The sequence below is a fragment of the Hypomesus transpacificus genome, chromosome 4, assembly GCF_021917145.1.
Source record: "Hypomesus transpacificus isolate Combined female chromosome 4, fHypTra1, whole genome shotgun sequence".
NCBI lineage: Eukaryota > Metazoa > Chordata > Actinopteri > Osmeriformes > Osmeridae > Hypomesus > Hypomesus transpacificus.
The window spans coordinates 1,061,459-1,082,470 of record NC_061063.1 but is presented as its reverse complement, the minus strand read 5'-3'; the positions used below and the strand labels follow the sequence as shown (position 1 = coordinate 1,082,470).

General features: G+C 49.0%; 4 protein-coding genes across 7 annotated transcripts in view; 3 read left to right on the top strand and 1 right to left on the bottom strand.

Moving 5' to 3' along the window:
- Positions 1 to 9,153, top strand: part of LOC124467218 (protein MTSS 1-like) — a 30,514-nt gene extending 21,361 nt beyond the window's left edge. For 2 of the 3 annotated variants that reach the window (XM_047019413.1, XM_047019412.1), the window contains 9 exons: positions 107 to 264; positions 1,569 to 1,676; positions 2,187 to 2,284; positions 2,817 to 3,024; positions 3,810 to 3,920; positions 4,270 to 4,503; positions 5,591 to 5,758; positions 5,937 to 6,093; positions 6,394 to 9,153. In XM_047019413.1, the coding sequence (XP_046875369.1) occupies positions 107 to 264; positions 1,569 to 1,676; positions 2,187 to 2,284; positions 2,817 to 3,024; positions 3,810 to 3,920; positions 4,270 to 4,503; positions 5,591 to 5,758; positions 5,937 to 6,093; positions 6,394 to 7,052 (1,901 nt within the window). In that variant the 3' untranslated portion in view covers positions 7,053 to 9,153. The remainder of the gene's footprint in view (positions 1 to 106; positions 265 to 1,568; positions 1,677 to 2,186; positions 2,285 to 2,816; positions 3,025 to 3,809; positions 3,921 to 4,269; positions 4,504 to 5,590; positions 5,759 to 5,936; positions 6,094 to 6,393) is intronic. The other variant, XM_047019414.1, reaches the window with a different exon arrangement.
- A 172-nt stretch (positions 9,154 to 9,325) lies between these two features.
- On the bottom strand, positions 9,326 to 11,018 carry ndufb9 (NADH:ubiquinone oxidoreductase subunit B9). Its single transcript, XM_047019354.1, has 4 exons — positions 10,886 to 11,018; positions 10,289 to 10,481; positions 9,991 to 10,104; positions 9,326 to 9,750 (listed from the first exon to the last, which is right to left on the bottom strand). The coding sequence occupies exons 1-4, from the start codon at positions 10,972 to 10,974 to the stop codon at positions 9,619 to 9,621; spliced, it is 528 nt and encodes a 175-aa protein (XP_046875310.1). The 5' UTR covers positions 10,975 to 11,018; the 3' UTR covers positions 9,326 to 9,618.
- Positions 11,019 to 11,232: 214 nt separating this feature from the next.
- Positions 11,233 to 16,764, top strand: tatdn1 (TatD DNase domain containing 1). Of its 2 annotated transcripts, none has more exons than XM_047019861.1 (12): positions 11,233 to 11,341; positions 11,659 to 11,724; positions 11,845 to 11,894; positions 12,301 to 12,364; positions 12,596 to 12,739; positions 13,494 to 13,536; positions 13,699 to 13,784; positions 14,042 to 14,082; positions 14,441 to 14,517; positions 14,636 to 14,706; positions 15,327 to 15,453; positions 16,157 to 16,764. In XM_047019861.1, the coding sequence occupies exons 1-12, from the start codon at positions 11,287 to 11,289 to the stop codon at positions 16,257 to 16,259; spliced, it is 927 nt and encodes a 308-aa protein (XP_046875817.1). In that variant the 5' UTR covers positions 11,233 to 11,286; the 3' UTR covers positions 16,260 to 16,764. The 2 variants fall into 2 exon arrangements, with proteins under 2 accessions (XP_046875817.1, XP_046875818.1); XM_047019862.1 differs by having other exon boundaries at positions 11,826 to 11,894.
- Positions 16,765 to 16,843: 79 nt separating this feature from the next.
- On the top strand, positions 16,844 to 20,976 carry rnf139 (ring finger protein 139). Its single transcript, XM_047019860.1, has 2 exons — positions 16,844 to 17,205; positions 17,977 to 20,976. Exons 1-2 carry the CDS (start codon positions 17,043 to 17,045, stop codon positions 19,869 to 19,871), a joined length of 2,058 nt encoding a protein of 685 aa, XP_046875816.1. The 5' UTR covers positions 16,844 to 17,042; the 3' UTR covers positions 19,872 to 20,976.
- The last annotated feature ends 36 nt before the right edge of the window (positions 20,977 to 21,012 follow it).

The window sequence follows — 21,012 nt, the reverse complement described above, 5'->3', positions numbered from 1 at the left end:
GTGTGTGCTGCTGGTTCCGTGTGTGTGTGTGTGGCTCTGTGTGTGTGTGGCTCTGTGTGTGTGTTCGTGGCTCTGTGTGTGTGTGTGTGCGTGTGCGTGTGTGCAGGCCGCGGGGACGTCCAGCCCCAGCTGGACAGCGCCAGGCAGGATGTGAGTGATAAGTGTCTGCTGCTGGAGGAGACAGAGAAGCAGGCGCTGAGGAAGGCTCTGGTGGAGGAGAGGAGCCGATTCTGCTCCTTCGTCTCCATGCTGAAGCCGGTGGTGGTGAGGACCCTTCATACACCCTGTTATACCCTGGTAGAGCCTGCAGGTACATACACTGTTCTACCCTGGTAGACCCTGCTGGCATGTCAAATCAAATCAAATTTACATTTAGTCATTTAGCAGACGCTCTTATCCAGAGCGACTTACAGTAATTACAGGGACATTCCCCCCGAGGCAAGTAGGGTGAAGTGCCTTTCCCAAGGACACAACATCATGTGGCACGGCAGGGAATCGATCCGGCAACCTTTTGATTACTAGCCCGACTCCCTCACCGCTCAGCCATCTGACTCCCTAAATCTCCCTAAATTTATTTGTATAGCCCTTTTTACACGCAAGCATGTCACAGAGGGCTTCACATACGCCCATAGAACTGCTCCTCACCCAACCTAAACCCTCAAGGAAGACGAGGAAAAACTCCCAGAAAAACTCCCAACGGGAGAAAAAACGGCATGTACACTGTTATACACCACCGGTGTATACCCAGTTATTTACGGCTGGTATACACCCTATTATATATACTGGTATACACTGCTATATACTGGTATGCACACTGTTATACCATGGTATACTTCTAATAATATATATTATACTTAATATAATATACTGGTATACTCAGGTATAAACTGTTATATACTGCTTGTTACGGAACCTGTCTAGGGGGAAGGCCGTAACACTACCCAAGGAACCTATACACAAGGACCGAGGACACACTGGGGTGAAAGCAAACAAGCGTTTAATCTTAAACACAATAACACAAAAAGGGAAAACACAGCCGACAGGGTGCAGTGGAACTACGAGCGGTGCCAAAGAAAAGTAATCAACCAAAGAGTCCTACTCTACCTAACCAAAGACATCCCTATGCTAATAAAACAGACATGGGTGGCACCCGCTCCTTACCTAGGGTGTTTAACAGGGGTTAGCTACGTGATGGGGTGTATGGGGTAAACCCATTGTTATTTACCCTGGTACATACATTGGTATGCACAATGTTATGATGTTATGTTATGGATGGATGGGTAGATAGATGGATGAATGGATGGATGGGTAGATAGATGGATGAATGGATGCATGGATGGGTAGATGGATGGATGGATAGATATATGGGTAGATAGATAGATAGATAGATAGATAGGTAGATAGATAGGTAGATAGATAGGTAGATGGGTAGATAGATAGATGGGTAGATAGATAGATAGGTAGATAGATAGGTAGATGGGTAGATAGATAGATGGGTAGATAGATAGATGGATGGGTGGGTGGATCCACTCGTCCGTGTCACCTCCAGCCTGGTTTGTGCTCTGCAGGAGGAGGAGATGTCCATGCTGGGGGAGATCACCCACCTCCAGACCCTGAATGATGACTTGAAGTCCCTGACCATGGACCCCCACAAGCTGCCCCCGGCTAGCGAGCAGGTACACACACACACACACTCACACAGACCTCTTCACCTTAATCTGGGAGAAATCCTAACTAGCAAGGTGCTGGTTGTTTGTAACCATGTTCAGACGTCGGCTGTTCCTCCCCCTGCTGAGGCTGAGCTCTGCAGACACCTCTCCTGTCTGTCTCCTGTCTGTCTCCTGTCTGTCTGTCTGCTGTCTGTCTGCTGTCTGTCTGCTGTCTGTCTCCTGTCTGTCTCCTGTCTGTCTCCTGTCTGTCTGCTGTCTGTCTGCTGTCTGTCTGCTGTCTGTCTCCTGTCTGTCTCCTGTCTGTCTCCTGTCTGTCTCCTGTCTGTCTGCTGTCTGTCTGCTGTCTGTCTGTCTGCTGTCTGTCTGTCTGCTGTCTGTCTGCTGTTTGTCTCCTGTCTGTCTCCTGTCTGTCTCCTGTCTGTCTCCTGTCTGTCTTCTGTCTGTCTCTTGTCTGTGTCCTCCCTGTTTGTTACTTTCTTGTTGTTAACTTTGTTGTTGATGTTGTTTGCCCTGCAGGTGATCGTGGACCTGAAGGGTTCCGACTGCGTCTGGGCCTACCAGACTCCACCCTCCTCCCCCAGCACCACCGTATCCAGGAAGTCAAGCATGTGCAGGTACGTTGGGCGCCTAGCAACCGCGCGTCACCCTAAAACTTCTCAGGCAGACAGAATCTGTTGATGATTTCCTCATAACTTCCTGTCGCCTTATTGGCGGAGAATATCAAGGGGAGGGGAACCTTGTATGTTCTACACCAATGGGTGTTATGGAGACAGAGTGGAGGAGAGAGGGAAAAAAGGAAATCGAGAAACAGAAATAAACATATTATAAATGGCAGTGCTTTCATCTCCCCGGTCCTTCCATGCCACCTTGTGGCCAAGTTGTGATACAGCAACTTCCCTGCTCTCACCATATGAAGGCGTTAAGATGAAGCTAATGGACTCATTCGACATGAGCCTTGGGGGCAGTAGGCCCTGTAAAGCCACCTGGTACACTTAAACCTCTCTCTCTCCTGTGCCTCACTCTCTCTCTCTCCTCTCTCTCTTTCCTTCCCTACCTCTCTCTCTCTTATCTATCTATCTATCTCTCTCTCTCTCCCTCTCTCCCCATCTCTCCCTCTCTCTCTCTCTCTCCCCTCCCCCCCTGCAGCAGTCTGAACAGTGTGAACAGCAGTGACTCTCGCTCCAGTGGCTCCCACTGCCACTCCCCCACCTCGCACTTCCGGTACCGGAGCTCCGCCCTCCCCCAGCAGGGAACCGCCCGCCTCTCCAGCGTCTCCTCCCACGACTCTGGATTCATCTCCCAGGACGCCTACCAGTCCAAGTCCCCCTCGCCCATGCCCCCTCCAGACACTCAGGTACACCCCACCCCCACCCCCACTCCCCCAGACACGAGTATCTCCCAGGGTTCGGCAGAGCGTTTGACTGCAGGTCAAAAGGTTTCAGGTGTCTGCTAAACGAGTCCATTATTCGAACCAGACAAAAACGCACCCAAGCACGCCATGCTGAACATGTCACATCCGCGGTGTTCCGCTCCGACCAATCGCCTCCTGCGGAGCCTGGCTGGGCTGGCCCTGAGCTCCCAGGTTGCTAGGTAACGGTCCGGCTCATGAGCGCGAGCCCCAATGATTGCTCGGTGAGAGCTTCCTGCTTACAGAAGTGATGACTCACTCTGTAACACACACACACTCATACATACATACATACATACTTACACACACAGTCATACTGCACACACACCCACTCACAGACATACATACACACCCACACACACCCACACTCATACACACACACACACACATATCCACCCGCCCTCACAATCATACACACACACACACCTCCCCACTGTTGTATGTGCTTTTCATGCTTATTGCATAGCTTTCTTTCTTTAAAACCTGTAATTGATATTTTTTTCCCTTCAAATTATCAATCTAGCGAGCGTCATAATGTGCCGTTATTTCCTGTCTGTCTGCTTGCTTGTCTGTCTTCTGCCTGCCTGTCTTTCTCTTGCATTCTGTTCTTATTGTGTATTGTGCTCTTGGGTACACTTGGGTACAGCATTTTTCAAATGGCTGACTTTGTATTTGTGTGTGTGTGTGTGTGCGCGTGCTGCTTCTTATCCTGTGTCATCGCTTGGCTGTAGACCTGTCTATCTCCAGCTGTCTCTCAAACTGTCAGCCAGGAAAATTCTTCCTCTTCCTCCTCATCGTCACCTGACCTTAAGGAGCCTTGCTCCAGCACAGGGCCAGAAAAGGTGAACACACACAGACACGCACACAATCGAGATGCATGCATGCACAAACATAAACACAGTACATCCCACCCACACACACACGTGCACACAGACACGCCCGCTAACACAAACAGGAGGTGTTTCAGAGCTGGTTGTTGCCAGTCCATCTTCGGTGTTTGTCGAAGCACCAGGTGTTTGTTTCCATGGTCTGTGGTTTGAAACGGTTGTTTTGACGTGACCTCATGACGTGACCTCATGACCTGACCTCATGACGTGACCTCATGACCTGACCTCATGACCCGACCTCATGACGGTTTAATCAGCGTGTCTTCTCACTCATCTCATTTTTTTGTCCTCCGCTCACGTTCAGTTGTCAAACGGCTTCGACCATCAAGTGCTCACCGGCGCCCTCTGTTCACCTGGAGGGGCATTACAGGAGAGCCACCTCCACCTCCCCCTCCACCTCCCTCCATTCTCCCACTCCTCCTCCCCCCTCGCCTCCCCCACCTCTCCCATGTGGGCGGGGCCCAGATCAGGCTCCTCCCCTCCCTATTGCATCCTGGGACCTGGCATGGTCCCATCCTCCAAGGTCCCTACTTGGAAGGTGCGTCCGACCATCGCCCCACTCTCCCTCTCCTCCTTCCTCTCCTCCTTTCCCTTTCATCCTTCCTTTCCTTCCATCCTCATCGAATCTCCTTCTCCCTCTCATTGTTCCTCAACTCCTCTCTTCCGTCATCTCTTTCCTCCTCTCCTGTCTTCCTCCTCTCCTTTCCTCCTCCTCCTTTCCTGTCTTCATCCTCTCCTCTCCTCCTCCTCTCCTGTCTTCCTCCTCTCCTCTCCTTTCCTCCTCCTCTCCTGTCTTCCTCCTCTCCTCTCCTCTTCTTTCCTCCTCCTCTCCTGTCTTCCTCCTCTCCTCCTCCTCTCTTCCTTCCTTCTCACCCAGGTTGTGTTGTCATGGTGTCTTTATCTCATGTCCATGCAACTGTCCGGCCTTCTAGGAACAGGCAGCCGCACACACACACTCACACACAACACACACACGCACGCAGACATGTATCCAAAAACACACATACACTCACATACAAACCAGAGCATGTATTTAGGCCTTGTCTCACCTGAATTGCTCTCTCCTGTCAGGACTGGGCCAAGCCAGGCCCAACCCATATACCCCACACACACACACACATACATACATATAATCACACATGTATATCTGTAGTACATACACATATCTATTAGGGGTGAGGGTAAATATCGATTTGCATTTGAATCGCGATTCAGTCTTCTAGCTATTCATATCGATTCATACATTTCTAAAATTGAGGGGGGGTATATAATGTTTTTTTAATGAGTTTACTAAACTGCAAGAAAAACTTTAAATTTCAAGGTTTTGATGCATTGGGATTTTTTTCTTCAACACCTAACTGCCTATCACAGTCAAATACAAACAAGTAACACTAAACAGCAAACTGGAATCAAATGTAAGCATATATTGAATCGAAATGTGATAAAAAATCTTGAATCGATTTTAATTGAATCGTGACCCCAAGAATCAATTCGAATCAAATCGTGAGGTACCAAAAGATTCCCACCCCTAATATCTATACACATTTACACACATATACATATAATCAGACACATGTACACACAAACATCAGAGTGTGTCCTAACCCATCGTGCCTCTCTTACAGGACTGGGCCAAGCCTGGGCCCTATGACCAGCCCATGGTGAACACACTGAGGCGCCCCAGGGACAGGAAGGACACTACAGATCCCAGCATGCCCCTGGGCACCGAGGCCACCACCCCGCGGGAGGAGCCTCAGAGGGCCAGGAGCACCATTCACAACTCTTCACCGAAGGTGAGGCCCACAGTAATTGGACAGGACACCTCTAGATTATGGACGTGATGATTGATTATTATAATGACAAACTGTCAGCTAGCTGTCACAACAAGCGGTTAGCTGTCACCGACACTCGAATCAGGGTACATTAGTAAAGTGCGTGTGTCTGTGTGTGTGTGTGTGTGTGTGCCTGCAGGAGGACGTGGAGGTGCATGAGGAGCTGGCCAGGGCTCTGTCCAGAGGGCTGCATCTGGACATCCAGCCCTGCAGCAGAGACTCTCTCCAGGGCTCCAGTGGCTACAGCACCCAGACCAACACGCCCTGCTGTTCTGAGGACGCCATTCCTTCCCAGGGTAACACACACACACACATTCCCGCCCACACATTTGTTTTCACACGCGTGCACGCACAATTACAGACTTACTGAGAACAATAGATTTGAAACGTCATTATTCTATTTCACTTGCTGATGCCCCTCCCCTTCCTGTCTTTCCCCCCTCCCCTTCCTGTCTTCCCCCCTCCCCTTCCTGTCTTTCCCCCCTCCCCTTCCTGTCTTTCCGTCCCTCCCCTTCCTGTCTTTCCCCCCTCCCCTTCCTGTCTTTCCCCCCTCCCCTTCCTGTCTTACCCCCCTCCCCTTCCTGTCTCTCCACCAGTCTCAGACTACGACTACTTCACAGTGGGCGGAGATCAGGAGGTGGATGACAGGTCCTGTACCATCCCCCGCACCAGCGAGATCAGCCAGTCCTACCGCCGGGCCTTTCAGACCAAGCGCCCCGCCTCCACCACCGGCATTCCCTCCCCCGGCCCTGCCATCATCACCCCCGGCGTGGCCACCATTCGAAGGACCCCCTCCTCCAAGCCCAACCTGCGCAGGCCCTCCGGGGGCCTGGGGCCCATCCCAATCCGACCCCCCATGATCCCCGTCAAGACCCCCACCGTCCCTGACCACCCTGGGGGGGGCTTCTTCCCCGGGGGGGCCCTGCAGGAGAGCAGCGAGGGGGGCCCGCCGAGTCTGCGCAGCCCGCTGTCGCCTGGCAACAACAACAACAACAGCAGCACTGGGCCCCGGGCCCCCCGAAGCCTCTGGGATGCCCCGCGTCACACCTCCTCTGACCCCCCCACCCCGCCCCCCCAGCCCGGTGGGCGGGGCCCGGAATGGCAGGCCCTCCCAGAGGTGCTGGAGGAGGGGGAGCTGGGAGGGGAGGCAGGGGAGGCTGGGGGGGAGGGGGAGGACATGCTGGTGGCCATACGACGGGGGGTGAGGCTGAAGAAGACCACCACCAACGACCGCTCCGCGCCCAGGATAGTGTGAAGAGGCCTGGGGATGCTTGGTCTGGCCTAGTCTGGTCCAGTCCGGCCTGGTCTGGCCTTGCTTTGCATTTATTTTCAAATGAATGGAAAAGATCAAATGTTTATTTGTATGTACATATTTATATTTTGAAGTGTTTGTATGTTTAATCAGTGGTCCTCTTGACCCTCTTCTTAACCTTTCCCAGCCTTCCTGAATCCCTATAAAAGGTGCCAACGAGAGCTAGAATAACCCACGGGCTTTATTGTCTTTAACAGAGCGAATCTTCTCTGTGTGTCCTCAGACTGTGTTTCACAGAGAAAACACTCAAGTTGTCAGAGCGTCAAAGGAGAGCAAGTCAACTCTTTAGTGGTGTTTCAATAACACTTTATTCTAAGTTGAAGATGATTCAGATGTATTGGAAAAAAAAAACAGATACTTGCATGTCCAACAGGAAACTCCTCGCATCGACTACACTGAATCCTCAGTATCTGTGACTGACTAGGTCACACAAGGATGGAAAACACTGAAACCTATGTCACTGACTGACGGACAAACTGAAATCAGCGCAGTTTCTGACAACGTTCAACTTTAAGAATGTCCTCCCAGAATTCAGCCCGGCAGTTTTCCGCTGAGGTGACACCACAGTGTTTCCCTCAGACCCTGATACGACGTCCGGTAGACTCAGCTACTCAGAATGTAATCAGTCGCAGGTGTAGTGGCTAAGCATTTACAAACCTGCAGTATTAGTAAATGTTAAGTTACAAGTCTTTTACAGTTACAAAGCTTAATATGCGGTAGTGTAGCAGAGCCGGTTGGGAACCACTCGCTCTGGATGAGTTTGCCCTCAGTTGTTCTCCTCTTGGTCTAATGGTAGACGTTTTAGAGAGGAGACCCGGGTTTGATCCCCGTTCTCCCGTGTACGTCCCAGTGAACCAATATCCCACATAGCCACCATCTTGTAACATCTTGTCCTTGGCCTCATGTTGACCTTTAGTTGAGTCCTTCTCATCTGCTCTCATCCCAGTGTGTGCTGTGGTAGACGCGCCCTCCATCGACACATAGAAACGTAGAATACAGCATGTGGTTTTTGTAAGTGTTTTTCGACATATTCCTGCTGGTCTTGGAGAGCGGTTGGACGTTGTGTATGACGACTGAAGCCTCTGGTTGCCCTCCTTCCGATATAAACCAAGACGGGGAAACGTTGAACATGTAGCCGATGCAACTCCATGCACATGACGCTGTGAGTCCTGAGAGAAGAGGGCATCTCTCTGGTGCTGTAAGAAGTCCGACGCCGTCCCTTTACCCATCTGTAATATAACACTGCTCGTGGATTCCTCTCCAAGCACAGCTGCTGATGTGTATCACAAGTTGCCAAAATCTTCTATGCGCTTAACGGTTAGCAGTCGTTTCAGTTGGTGTTTTGAATGTCGTTGTCGAAGAAGACTCGAGGCGTCGCCTTTTCTCTCTTCGGCGATGATTTTATCTTCATGTCGGTGAGGATTGGTGAAAGTAGTATTCAGGAATGTTAACTTGTAACTAAACTCAATTTTTCTTTTTATTTGTGAAACCCCTGTGCTTAATACTCACGCACGGCTAAACCCATGATTCCTGGGTCTTCATTTCCGACAAATAGTTGCAGATGTGTTATAATAAAGTGAATTATACAATTACAAAATGTGGTAGGCTAAATGCCCGCACTTTAAAAACGTTTAAAGAAATTATTGATGTATGACTGCTTTTTCACAGTATCACAAGGAGGGATTGTGTTCCTGTATCAGTTGAAGTGTTAGAGAAAGTCCCAAAATGAAAGTTTGAGAAAAAAACACCCACAAATTTTCACCAGAAAGCAATTGAAAGGGAGAAGGGGCGGAATAAGGCTGAAATTGGTGAGTTTAGTTGCACTTTAGATGTACTGCCCGTTGGTAATTGAAGCTATTGTTGACAATTAGGACACTGTGAGCTGATGTTGCGATTGGACGGATCTTAACCATGTGAACTCTGTCTGTACCCTGGCACTTGATAGTCTACTGTCCAGTTCCTGAATCATGTGTCCTTTTTTCTATGTAACTGTTATTTCAGGTAACAATAAAACGTAGCAGGAAGTGTGTCTGTTGAACCAAAACTGACCCAATGTATTTATTCCACTTACTGATCTCAGAACAGTTTGGTTCTGATCTACTTTCTCAGTAATAGATGAAAACATTTATCTCCTTTACATATTTAGGTGTGTGTATGATCTGTGTAATTAGTGTCCTATGGCCAGCCATCAGCAAGGGTATTGGGATAAAGCCAGATTCACAAGAGATTCATTAATCATTTATTTATTTGTACAGGTATAGATGAAGCACAGCTAAAGCATATTTCAAAGGTCTCCCATTTCTTCAGAATAAAGGTTCAGTTCAGGCCGGTGGAACACACATTCACCCTGCATGCAGCTCTCCACAAGCACTCCATTATACAGCGATCCCCTTACAGTTAGAGACTGGTTCACAAGAGAGCTGAGTCACAATTCTGCAGAGTGGTGGTCGGCCATGGGGGGGAGACCAGGGTGTGAGGGGGAGACCGGGGGAGATGGGGGGTGGGGATCTTAGACGGGGCGCTCCCTGGGGCGGGTGACGTACTGCCACCACAGAGGGGGGAGGTCGCCCTCCTTGCGGGCCGGGGGGAGAGCCTCGGACTTGGGCCCGTCCGCGGGGGTCTCTGCCTCCAGCTGCTGGACCTGAGGAGGGGAGAGTGACGGGAGGGGAGAGGAGAGAGGATGGGAGGGAAGAGGAGAGAGAATGGGAGGGAAGAGGATGGGAGAGGAGAGAGGATGGGAGGGGAGTGGACAGGATGGGAGACAGGTGAGGAGGGGGGGGGGGGGGAGGGGGAGGGGAGGAGATATGGTTTGAAACTTAAAGCAACAAAAGACACAGCAAAGGAGGGTTGATGTGAGGGTTCTGGTTGGGCGACAGCCTACCTCCCTGTCCCAGCTCTGCTCCCTCAGTTTCTTCCACTGCTCCCGCTTGGCAAAGTAGTCAGGGTACATGGCCTTCTCAGAGGGGTGCCAGTGATCCAGACACCACTCTGGAACCTGGGGCCAGGACACAATAACACAGACCTCACGTTACGCCTCTGCCTTTCTCACACATTTCTGTCAGTCTCTTTTAAACTCAACTCACATAAACAAACCCCGAACATACTGCTCCTACTGAAGCTGCGTAACGTTAACCACAGGAGAGACACAAACTGGTGTGGATGCAACATGAACCTGTTACCTTGTAGCATTCGTATCTCTCGTATGAGGTTCCTCCGGGAGAGTCGGGGAAGAGGTAGGGCTGCGGGTGCTGGTTGGCCCAGAACTCCTCTTCCCCTGCCTTCAGCATCTTGGTAGCTTTCACCATATCTTTCTCGCCCATGTTGTCATCGAAGCGCGCCCTCAGCATGCACGCGTAAAATCGGTACTTGTCCCTAAAAACAACGTTCACCGGATCATCATCATCGTCAACAACAACGTACATAGGATTAGCTGTAAAATCGTACCAATATGCAAAAGCAGACTGAACACTACGAGCCCTAAAATGTCATAATTGCAGATGCAGACGGAAAACACGTAGCTTCCTATTAAACAATATTATCTCTTAGTAACTTGCCGGGCCACAATAACAATAACATTGGATTGGTTTGATGGCGCTAGTCCGGGCCAGATGGCTAGCTAACACTAGGCTGACGAGAGTAGGTGACCTAGCTGGCAAAAAAAGCTAAGATAGCTAGTGTTGCTTGCTAAGATCAGTTGATTCCGATGGGCCTACCACAGCACGCTTCACGTTGTTTAACCCAAATATGTAGGGCGAAAACTCCGAACCTTCACTCACCTGAATATGCACCATGATTCCAGGTGCCTCAACGACTTTTTGTAAAGCCGCAGGACTTTTTGGTGGTGGGTAAGATACGCAGTTGCCATTTTCCCCGTCCCCTGTCACCTTCTAACTCAGGCCAGGAGCATTGTGGGGCTGGATTCTTGTTCTTTTTTTTCATGTACCAAGTGCGCATTGTATTTTCATCATACTATTTCTAACAGTACATTAATTTTAGTTTGTATTCATAATGACGTTGCTGTGTAATTGTTACAATACAATAACATATCTAGATATCATTTGAGGTTTTTGAATTGTCGTTATTGGTTGGAGACAGATACAAGGATACTCTGTTTTAGGATTGCGCACATATTATAGTGTAAACGGTCATGTAGAATTATGGGAATTGTTAGAGCTGCATGTGGATCCTTTTTCAGCAGCTTTGCAAAAACATGACACACTTCAAGTTTATAGGTAAGTATACACAACAAACATGCGTTAGTTCATGCATCCGATATCAGACAATGCTAACTGCATCTGCACGTCTACTGTACTGTATCTGTTCTAAAGATGTTTTTTTCTACAGAAGTGACACACTAGCTAGCTTATCTGCTAGCATGTTTTCAATACCTCAACAACAGCAGTTTTTTATTTTACAAATAAAGTAACATTCAACATGAATAAAAGGTTACCCTATCTAATATGTCAATGATGAGGATGTACTGAATTGAATGTAGTTGAATGATGGTGTTAATGATGATGATGATGACGCAAACCGTTCTCCTGTTCAGACATCGGTATCAATCTGACAGATCCCATGTTCAGGGGTCTCTACAGAGGCAAGCAGAAACATAATGGTGAGTATCTACTCAGTCAGTGTGCTGCTGTTGGACATTGCATAGCTACTGTAGGTTAGCCAAGGATCCGATGTCAGGCTGACGGAATCAACTCTTAACAGACCGTATTCCTCTCATCAGATGACTTTGATCAGGTTATCGACAGAGCTGTGAAAGTTGGGGTCCAAAAGGTAGGTTTGTCATGTCATTTTGGTGCATGGCGATAATATATCATCAAATAATATTGATCTGTATAGGTAAAGAGTTACACAGATGCCTATAGATGTAAACGTCACAGATTCACAGATCCTACCTAAACTATATTGTTTGCTGAAAGAAAACAGTGTTATTTACATTTAGACATTTAGTCATTTAGCAGACGCTCATATCCAGAGCGACTTACAGTAAGTACAGGGACATTCCCCCGAGGCAAGTAGGGTGTAGTGCCTTGCCCAAGGACACACCGTCATTTGGCACGGGAATCGAACTGGCAACCTTCAGATTACTAGCCCGATTCCCTAACCTCTCAGCCAGCTGGCTATTGAAGTTTGGTTTCTCCCTCACCAGGGACAGTGTTTAAACTCTGTGTTTTTGCAGTTCATGATCACAGGGGGAAGTCTGGAGGACAGCAAGGAGGCCCTGACACTAGCAGAGTCCAGAGGTGATGCATGACTACACAGACTTCTGGTCAGAGTAAATCAATAAAATAAAAAAGACACTGTCACAGAAATACACATTTTCTAATTTCCTGATCGATCTACAACTGGTCATAAGAAGTGATCAATAAAAATAAAAATAAACGTTATTTACTGATCAAGTTGACTGGGTTATTAGTTGATTTTAAGAAGTCTGTGTTGACCCCCCCCCTCCCCCCCCACACACACCTGAACAGAGGGGTTCTACAGCACAGTGGGGTGCCATCCGACACGCTGTGGGGAGTTTGACCAGAACGGACCTGACCAGTACCTGTCTGGTCTGAGGGAGCTGGCCACAGCCAGCAGAGGGAAGGTGGTGGCCATCGGGGAATGTGGACTAGGTGAGGTGTCAGAACACTGCCGCACTCCACTTTGTCCCACCTAGTATGGCGTGAGGGCATGTGTCAGCAGTTTACAACATTACTGTCAACCCGTTATTCATTGAGCATACACCTTTATTCACACAACAGCGCATATAGAAAGTACAGCATGATTATATAGGAAGTCCAGGATCACATGTGCACGATAGTTCTCACAGTATTTTGGTGGTCTGAATCAAGGAATAGTCTGTATTTACTTGGCAGAGTCAAATAACCACATCTGAACTACCAGGCAGTGCAACACAAATAATACCTCAACCAAGTAGAAACAGTGTCTGTGTATACATTAGAAGGTAGGAACCGTGTCTGTGTATACATTAGAAGGTAGGAACAGTGTCTGTGTATACATTAGAAGGTAGGAACAGTGTCTGTGTATACATTAGAAGGTAGGAACAGTGTCTGTGTATACATTAGAAGGTAGGAACAGTGTCTGTGTATACATTAGAAGGTAGGAACAGTGTCTGTGTATACATTAGAAGGTAGGAACAGTGTCTGTGTATACATTAGAAGGTAGGAACAGTGTCTGTGTATACATTAGAAAGGTAGGAACAGTGTCTGTGTATACATTAGAAGGTAGGAACAGTGTCTGTGTATACATTAGAAGGTAGGAACAGTGTCTGTGTATACATTAGAAGGTAGGAACAGTGTCTGTGTATACATTAGAAGGATATTAAGCACGAGGCTTCATCCCTCTTTCTCTTTTTGACCATCTCAGATTTCGACCGACTGGAATTCTGTCCGAAGGAAACTCAGATGAAGTGAGTCAGGCCGTCCTCTCGTATTGGGGATTGTGGGATATGTGAGTCAAGCCGTCCTCTTGTATTGGGGATTGTGGGATATGTGAGTCAGGCCGTCCTCTTGTACTGGGGATTGTGGGATGTGTGAGTCAGGCCCTGTTGTGACCTCTGGGGTCCCACCAGGTATTTTGAGAAGCAGTTTGACCTGGCTGAGGAGACCAAACTGCCCATGTTCCTCCACTGTAGGAACTCCCACCAGCAGTTCCTAGGTTTGTGTACCTGTAAACAAAACCACCTAAAGGAACTGTCCTCTTATTACAATCATAGTAAAGATATGTACATAAATACAAATTAACTATAGGTATTCTTTCAATTATTTGACATATACTACCTTATTGAATATGTATTACATGATTAAATTATCTTATGACTTATATTCAGATATGTATTAGCTTATTGCATACATGATTAACATGACCTTATTGCTTACATAATTACAATGGTGAATTTGTCTTGACGTCCACAGACATCATGAAGAGGAACAGGGGCCGATGTGTAGGAGGCGTGGTAAGAACACTGTCTGGCTAACGTGTCGCATGTTTCCCTGTGGAACCACACACCTTCAATCAAATCCATCTTAACTGTAATCCCCCACGAGTCGCAAAGGCCTTCGCTGACAATCTTAAACTTCATCATCTTTTTAACATCATCTTTATATCTCAAATGTATTGATTTAGTAGACGCATTTGACCAATGCAAAGTGCAGGGGATTTGAACCTGTGATTTCTTGAGGTTCAGTCAAATGCTCTACCACTGTGCTATACTCTCCTGGGCTAGCTTGGGATGTACATGTAGATGCCCTGCTTGTTCCAAAGTTCACAACCATCCGGGCACGTTCCTCGACCACCTTCCATCCCTGCTGCAGGTCCACTCCTTCGATGGCAGTGCAGAAGATGCAGCTGCTCTTGTAGATCTGGATCTGTACATCGGAATCAATGGCTGGTAAGAGACTAGCGAACCGTCACAGTCCAGGGTTCAAAACGAATTCTCCGGAAGATAGATGTGACTTCTAAGTTGCCTGGTTCCGAATTCCTCTTAAGTGGCTCTCATTTACTTTCAGTTCCCTGAAAACGGAAGCGAATATCGAGGCCATGAAGTCCATCCCCACTGAGAGACTGATGATAGAGACTGGTGTGTTAACCCCTCCCTCCGTCTCTCCTTAATTCTCTTTACATTTACATTCAGTCATTTAGCAGACGCTCTCATCCAGATCGACTTACAGTAAGTACAGGGACATCCCCCCCCGAGGCAAGTAGGGTGAAGTGCCTTGCCCGGACACAACGTCATTTTGCACGGCGGGGAATCGATCCGGCAACCTTCTGATTACTAGCCCGATTACTAGCCCGACTCCCTCACCGCTCATCCATCTCTTCCCTATAAGCCTCCATTTATACATTAGTTCCTCAGAAGTGCACAGATCCTCTGACTCTGTAACTTTTTATGAAGAATCTTCCAGTTCATATATAGTCAGGTGGCTGAGCGGTTAGGGAATCGGGCTAGTAATCAGAAGGTTGCCGGTTCAATTACCGGCTGTGAAAATTACGTTGTGTCCTTGGGCAAGGCACTTCACCCTACTTGCCTCGGGGGAATGTCCCTCTACTTAGTGTAAGTCGCTCTGGATACGAGCGTCTGCTAAATGACTAAATGTAAATGTATAGGCCAAGGCAAGGAGAAGGACAGGTGGCGGTACTGATGTGTGTGTGTTTTCCAAAGAGAGCTGTTGGAGTACTGATGGTTGTGTGTTCCCCTAGATGCACCTTGGTGCGGGGTAAAGAACACTCACGCAGGCTCCAAACACATCAGGACTACGTTTCCCACCAAGAAGAAATGGGAGGAGGGACACTGTCTGAAGGACAGGAACGAGCCCTCCCACATCATGTAGGTGTACCTGGAGGCGGGAGGGAGAGATGGAGGGGGGGGATAGATGGATGGAGCAAGGGAAGGAGGGATGGATAGAGGGAGGAAAGGAAGGCAGTCTAGCGGAGGAGGGAAATTGGAAGGAAGGGGTAGATGGAGGGACGAGTCATGAGAGGAGGGAGGAAATTAGAGAAAAGGAAGGTGAAAGAGAGGATGATAAAGACATCTACCCTCATTCCAACCCACCTGATTCTCATCATCTTGTGGTTGATGAGCTAAATCATGTTTTTGGAGTGGATTTGGAGGGTAGGGCTACAGGAGGGTAAATCTCCAGGAGCAGGGTTCTCCAGTTTAAGGTTTACCCAGCTATCGATTCTAAAAGTGAATTAATTCAGTCATTAATCATTCATTCAATCATTGTTGAATTGAATGTAGAACTCATGCTGGAACTCTTTCAGCATGTTCTCGAGATGCTTCTGTTCCAGTTCCTTCCCTTTGGGCCTCCATTGCGCCTCTCTCTGGTGTGATAGTGATAAGTCTTGTAGTTGTACTTCACTGTTTCAGCACAGGAAAAAAAGGTCATATGTGTTGCGTTTGTAGTAATGTCATCGACTGATGACCATAGAATATGGATGATATACCATGGCTGAAACCACTTTCCAGTTTCCATTAGAGATACTTTGCGTGTATAACGGTACTTCATTGCTGTCTCTTCACGTGTCAGACAAGTGCTAGAAGTCATGGCAGCGTCCAGGAACGAGGACCCGGCAGAGATGGCCGACACCATCTACAACAACACGGTGAAAGTGTTCTTCACAGGGAGCTGACGGAGGATGTCCTTGCTCAGGACTGCTCCTCAGAATTCGCCGAGGAGGGGTGTGTGATTTCACCTCAGGCGGGGAAGGTTTCACTGCCCCTGTCGTCAACACCTGCTGCTGTCAGTCACTGATGACGGTCTTCAGACGTCTTCGAAAATGCCTTGTCATGCTAGAGGCTAACTTTGCATGAAGTTGAAGATGTTGTTCTCTGCCCTTCTGGAACGTTGTGGATTTAACTGAGATGTGTGGCTTGTGCTCTTCCTTATATTAGAGTTTAAACACAAGTTTTGTTTCAATTAAAATGGTTGAATTTTTTTCAAGTTTCAATTGATTATCTCCAAATGCCCGATGTTAGTCTATAGCTTTTAGTAACCCTAAAGCTGTTTTTCTAAATTACGACTGTAACTGAATAATGTATCCATGATGATGGTGGTGGTTTTAGGAGATTTACGACCTGACCATGTCTTCATAATATAATATCATTAATATGTGAAATAAAGAAAAATGATATAAAGCTGAGAAACAAGATTTGCCACTGAGCAATTTCTAATCATATATTTTTTGTATTGTGAGCCACACCTTTTGACGTTTGAAACGTCACTCACGGGGACGAAAAACAGAAGCAACTTCCGCGTTCTTCGCATAGCAACAGGAGGACGGCGAAGATGGCTGATAGTGCGGACCCCGATAAATAACGTCTGGGAGGTTGAAACAACAACAGGCAGTGGCTGGAGTTTTTTAATTTTCAAACGGGGTGACTGAGTCCTCCAGGACCTTCATCCCACAAAGTCCATGGCGTCCGCTCAGATCCGGATCAGCCAACAGGCCTTGGCGGTGCTGGATGTGGCACTTCGCGTCCCTTGCATCTTTATTATCGACGCCATTTTTAACTCTTACTATGATCCCGGGTCAGGATGGGCCGGGACAGCAGGAAAGATTTTTGTCAGAGTCATGGGTAAGACGAATGCGTGTTTTACAACTCGGTTTAGCAAGCTACAACGCTTTTCACTGACAACCACTGTCATCCGCGCTCAGAAAAAATGACAGCTAGCTAGCTAACATGCGCAGTGAGACGCTCACCTGTCAATGGCCTCTTGCACTTTACTCCTCGCGAAGCCGATTTAGTTACTGGCGGAAACAACATAAAAGTGCTTTTTCATGTGACACAGCTAGTAAACCCTTAAATGACATGTTATGCAGGCACATGTTTTTAGCCCACGTTGCCACAATATAGTGACCTATTCCTGTAAGTATGCTAGCGAGATAGCAACAGTAGCTAGCTGAGCTAGCCAGTTAATCGACAGGTACAGTAGGCAGTGCGCTAATCTCAGGCCATAAATGGACTGTTGACGTAGTTTTAGATATCTAGGTTAGTTAGCTAAATACAGGACGTGGCTGCAGTGCAGCCATCACTCACAGCTGTCAGAAACTCATAGAGGCCCTCGGTTGGGTATTTGCACTCCGACCTCATTTATGTTTACACTACAGCTCCACAGTTCAGCGAACTGGTTGTAAGGGAGATAAATGAACGTCTACTTTACAAGGTTACTCTATGGATAAACGTCAACCTTACATGGCGTTATACCATTCCGTTTTTCTGCTTGTGTTTTCCAATGCTCAGAAATGTTGGACGTTTGAACATCGGCATCATACCCCTCTATTGTTGTGTGTGTGTGTTTTTGCTCAGGAGGCACATATATAATCTTGTTTATCCCGTTTCCCTCAGGCATCCTAGTGTCCAGTGTGGTGCTGGTCCTTTCCCAGAAGGCCCTGTTCAAGTTCTACACTCTCTTCTTCGCCGTGCTCCTGGGAATGGTGGCCGTCCTGATCAACTACTACGCCACCTCCCACATAGACTTCTACAGCGCCTACTACAAAGCGGCTCTGGGCTTCCGCCTGCTGCCCAGGAACGGCCCCACCCTTTGGCTGGGCATGGCGGTGCTGCAGCTGGTGTTTGGCATGGGCTACGTCTTCCTGCTCAACATCCAGTCCGTGTGCGCCGCCCTGGTGGTGCTGGACATCATGATCCCCCTGTGGGGGCTGATCCTCCAGCTGCCCGTGGACGTGAGGCAACTGGTGGCCGTGGCGTCGGGCCTGGCCCTGGCCCTCCACACGGCCGTGTGTCTGGCGCTGAAGCTCAAGTGGTTCTACTACTCGTGCCGCTACGTCTACCTGCTCGTCCGGCACATGTACCGCATCTACGGGCTGCAGCTCCTGGTGGAGGACACGTGGAAGAGGATTCGCTTCCCGGACGTGTTGAGGGTGTTCTGGCTGACTCGCGTCACGGCGCAGGCCATCATCCTGGTGTACGTGGTCCGGGCCGTGCGCCACGAGAGCGCCGGGGTGGGCGTCGACGTCGGCGGGGGCGGCGGCGATCCCCACGGCTACTTGACGCGGGACGTGTTCTGGGACCTGTTCAGCAACCTGATCATCAGCGGCTGCGACTCGACGCTGACCGTGCTGGGCATGAGCGCCGTCATCTCGTCCCTCGCCCACTACCTGGGCCTGAGCATCCTGGCCTTCATCGGCTCCACCGAGGAGGAGGACAAGCGGCTGGGCTTCGTGGCGCCCGTCCTCTTCTTCATCCTGGCCCTGCAGACGGGCCTAAGCGGCCTGGACCCCGAGGACCGCCTCGTGCGCCTCAGCCGCAACATGTGCCTCCTGCTCACCGCCATCCTGCACTTCATCCACGGCATGACCGACCCGGTCCTGATGTCGCTGAGCGCCTCCCACGTCTCCTCCTTCCGCCGCCACTTCCCCGTGCTCCTGGTGTCGCTGAGCCTCTTCGCCCTCCCGGTGGCGCTGAGCTACGCGCTGTGGCACCTCTACGAGCTCAACACCTGGCTGTTTGCCGTCACGGCCTTCTGCGTGGAGCTGTGCTTGAAGGTGCTGGTGTCCCTGACGGTGTACGGCCTCTTCATGGTGGACGGCTACCACAACGTCCTGTGGGAGAAGCTGGACGACTACGTGTACTACGTGCGCTCGTCGGGCAATGTCGTCGAGTTTGTGTTCGGCGTGATCATGTTCGGCAACGGGGCGTACACCATGGCGTTCGAGTCGGGCAGCAAGATCCGGGCGTGCATGATGTGCCTCCACGCCTACTTCAACATCTACCTGCAGGCCAAGAACGGCTGGAAGACGTTCATCAACCGCCGCACGGCCGTGAAGAAGATCAACTCCCTGCCGGAGATGAAGGGCGAGGAGCTGCGCGACATCGAGGACGTGTGCGCCATCTGCTACCAGGAGTTTGCCACGTCGGCCCGCCTCACGCCGTGCCACCACTACTTCCACGCCCTCTGCCTCCGCAAGTGGCTTTACATCCAGGACACGTGCCCCATGTGCCACCAGAAGGTCTACATCGAGGAGGAGGGCCGCGACCGGGCGCCCTTCTCCAACAACAACGGCTACGCCGCCCCCGGTGGCGAGGAGGACCCCGGGGACTTTGGCGAGCGGCAGCTGGCGGAGGAGGCGGCGGCGGCAGGTGGGGCGGAGCCCGAGAACGAGCTGCTGGAGGATAATGACAGCATAGAGTACGACGAGGACGAGTGGGGGGCGCAGAACGGGGGCTCGCCCGTGGAGGAGGACTACATTAACGACGACACAGACTCGAACGGGGACTAAACACAGACACGTTCATGTAAAGAGAGAGAAATATATATATATATATTAAGTTAAAACTAAACAAACAAAAAAAAGATAAGAAAAACATCTTAATTTTTACAACATCAGGGAAATTGATTATTTTCTCTCCATCTAGAATATCTTTTTGGGGGGGCAGGGGGGGGGGATATGTCTGGGTTTGCCCATCCAAGGGCTCGATCCAGATGTAACTACTGTACTAGTGTGCCTAGACAGGGGTAGGATCCAAGAGGTGCAGCTCAGTGAGAGACACACGTTCCTCTTGTTTCGTAGGGATGGCGTTGGTCGTGTGCGTGCTGTTTGGCTGAGCGCGCGTGCGAGAGAGAGGGAGAAGGACAGGAAGCAGAGAGAGGAGACAGGAAGCGGAGGGCAGTTCCAGAGAGTGAGGTCTGCAGGTGACGTGCTACTGTGTTCTCAGATATAGGCTACCTCTTTATCGACTACTGGTCTCTTGTGTGACCTTGCTTCAATTGTGTACGTTATTGTACATGTCATTAACACACACATGCACCTTCCCTCGGGAGACAAAGGAGAAGGGTTGTATTGTAACGAGTATTTGGAGACGAGAGCCTTCGTCGCTCCACGCTCCACTCAGTCACCATATCTGTTCATGGCTAATCGCTGCTTTTGAACCAAGCTGCTCGGCTACAAAGAAGGTTTCTGCCGCGATCATTTGCAAAGGTGTTCACCTATCTGCGTTTTTGCAAATTCCATTTGGCAGTCGATTTGTTTTTTATTTTACATTCATGATCAATACGCTTCTTAACAAGCACAAGTGAGTATGATGTTATCTAAAAATGACAACACCTTCCAGAGCGAGACTGTCTTAAAGATTTTATTTAAAGGTTTGATTATTTGTTACAGTGGTAATAATTAAGACTGATGAAAGTAGAAGCAGCTGTGAGGTATCACCCTGTTCCGACCAGGACAGACATCACATTCTGTTCAACAGCTGTTTGTTTCAACGAAGGACTTTGATGATTGGATTAGTTGTTAGCATTTTGGGGCGGGGGGAAAGGTAAAGTTGTTAATTTTTGCCTTTTTGTTTAAAAGAAATTGATGTAAATAAAAATCACCTTTAATAATGGTTTGGTTCACAAGTGAGACAATAGTGAATATACAT

Coding starts and splice junctions, on each gene's coding strand:
- ndufb9 (XM_047019354.1), bottom strand. CDS start 10,974: ATGGCAACTGCGTATCTTACCCACCACCAAAAAGTCCTGCGGCTTTAC. Junction 10,482..10,885: donor GAATCATGGTGCATATTCAG/GTGAGTGAAGGT, acceptor CGTTGTTTTTAG/GGACAAGTACCGATTTTACG. Junction 9,751..9,990: donor AGCAGAGCTGGGACAGGGAG/GTAGGCTGTCGC, acceptor TCCCCTCCTCAG/GTCCAGCAGCTGGAGGCAGA.
- tatdn1 (XM_047019861.1), top strand. CDS start 11,287: ATGTGGATCCTTTTTCAGCAGCTTTGCAAAAACATGACACACTTCAAG. Junction 12,740..13,493: donor CATCGGGGAATGTGGACTAG/GTGAGGTGTCAG, acceptor TGACCATCTCAG/ATTTCGACCGACTGGAATTC. Junction 13,537..13,698: donor CCGAAGGAAACTCAGATGAA/GTGAGTCAGGCC, acceptor GGGTCCCACCAG/GTATTTTGAGAAGCAGTTTG.
- rnf139 (XM_047019860.1), top strand. CDS start 17,043: ATGGCGTCCGCTCAGATCCGGATCAGCCAACAGGCCTTGGCGGTGCTG. Junction 17,206..17,976: donor GATTTTTGTCAGAGTCATGG/GTAAGACGAATG, acceptor CGTTTCCCTCAG/GCATCCTAGTGTCCAGTGTG.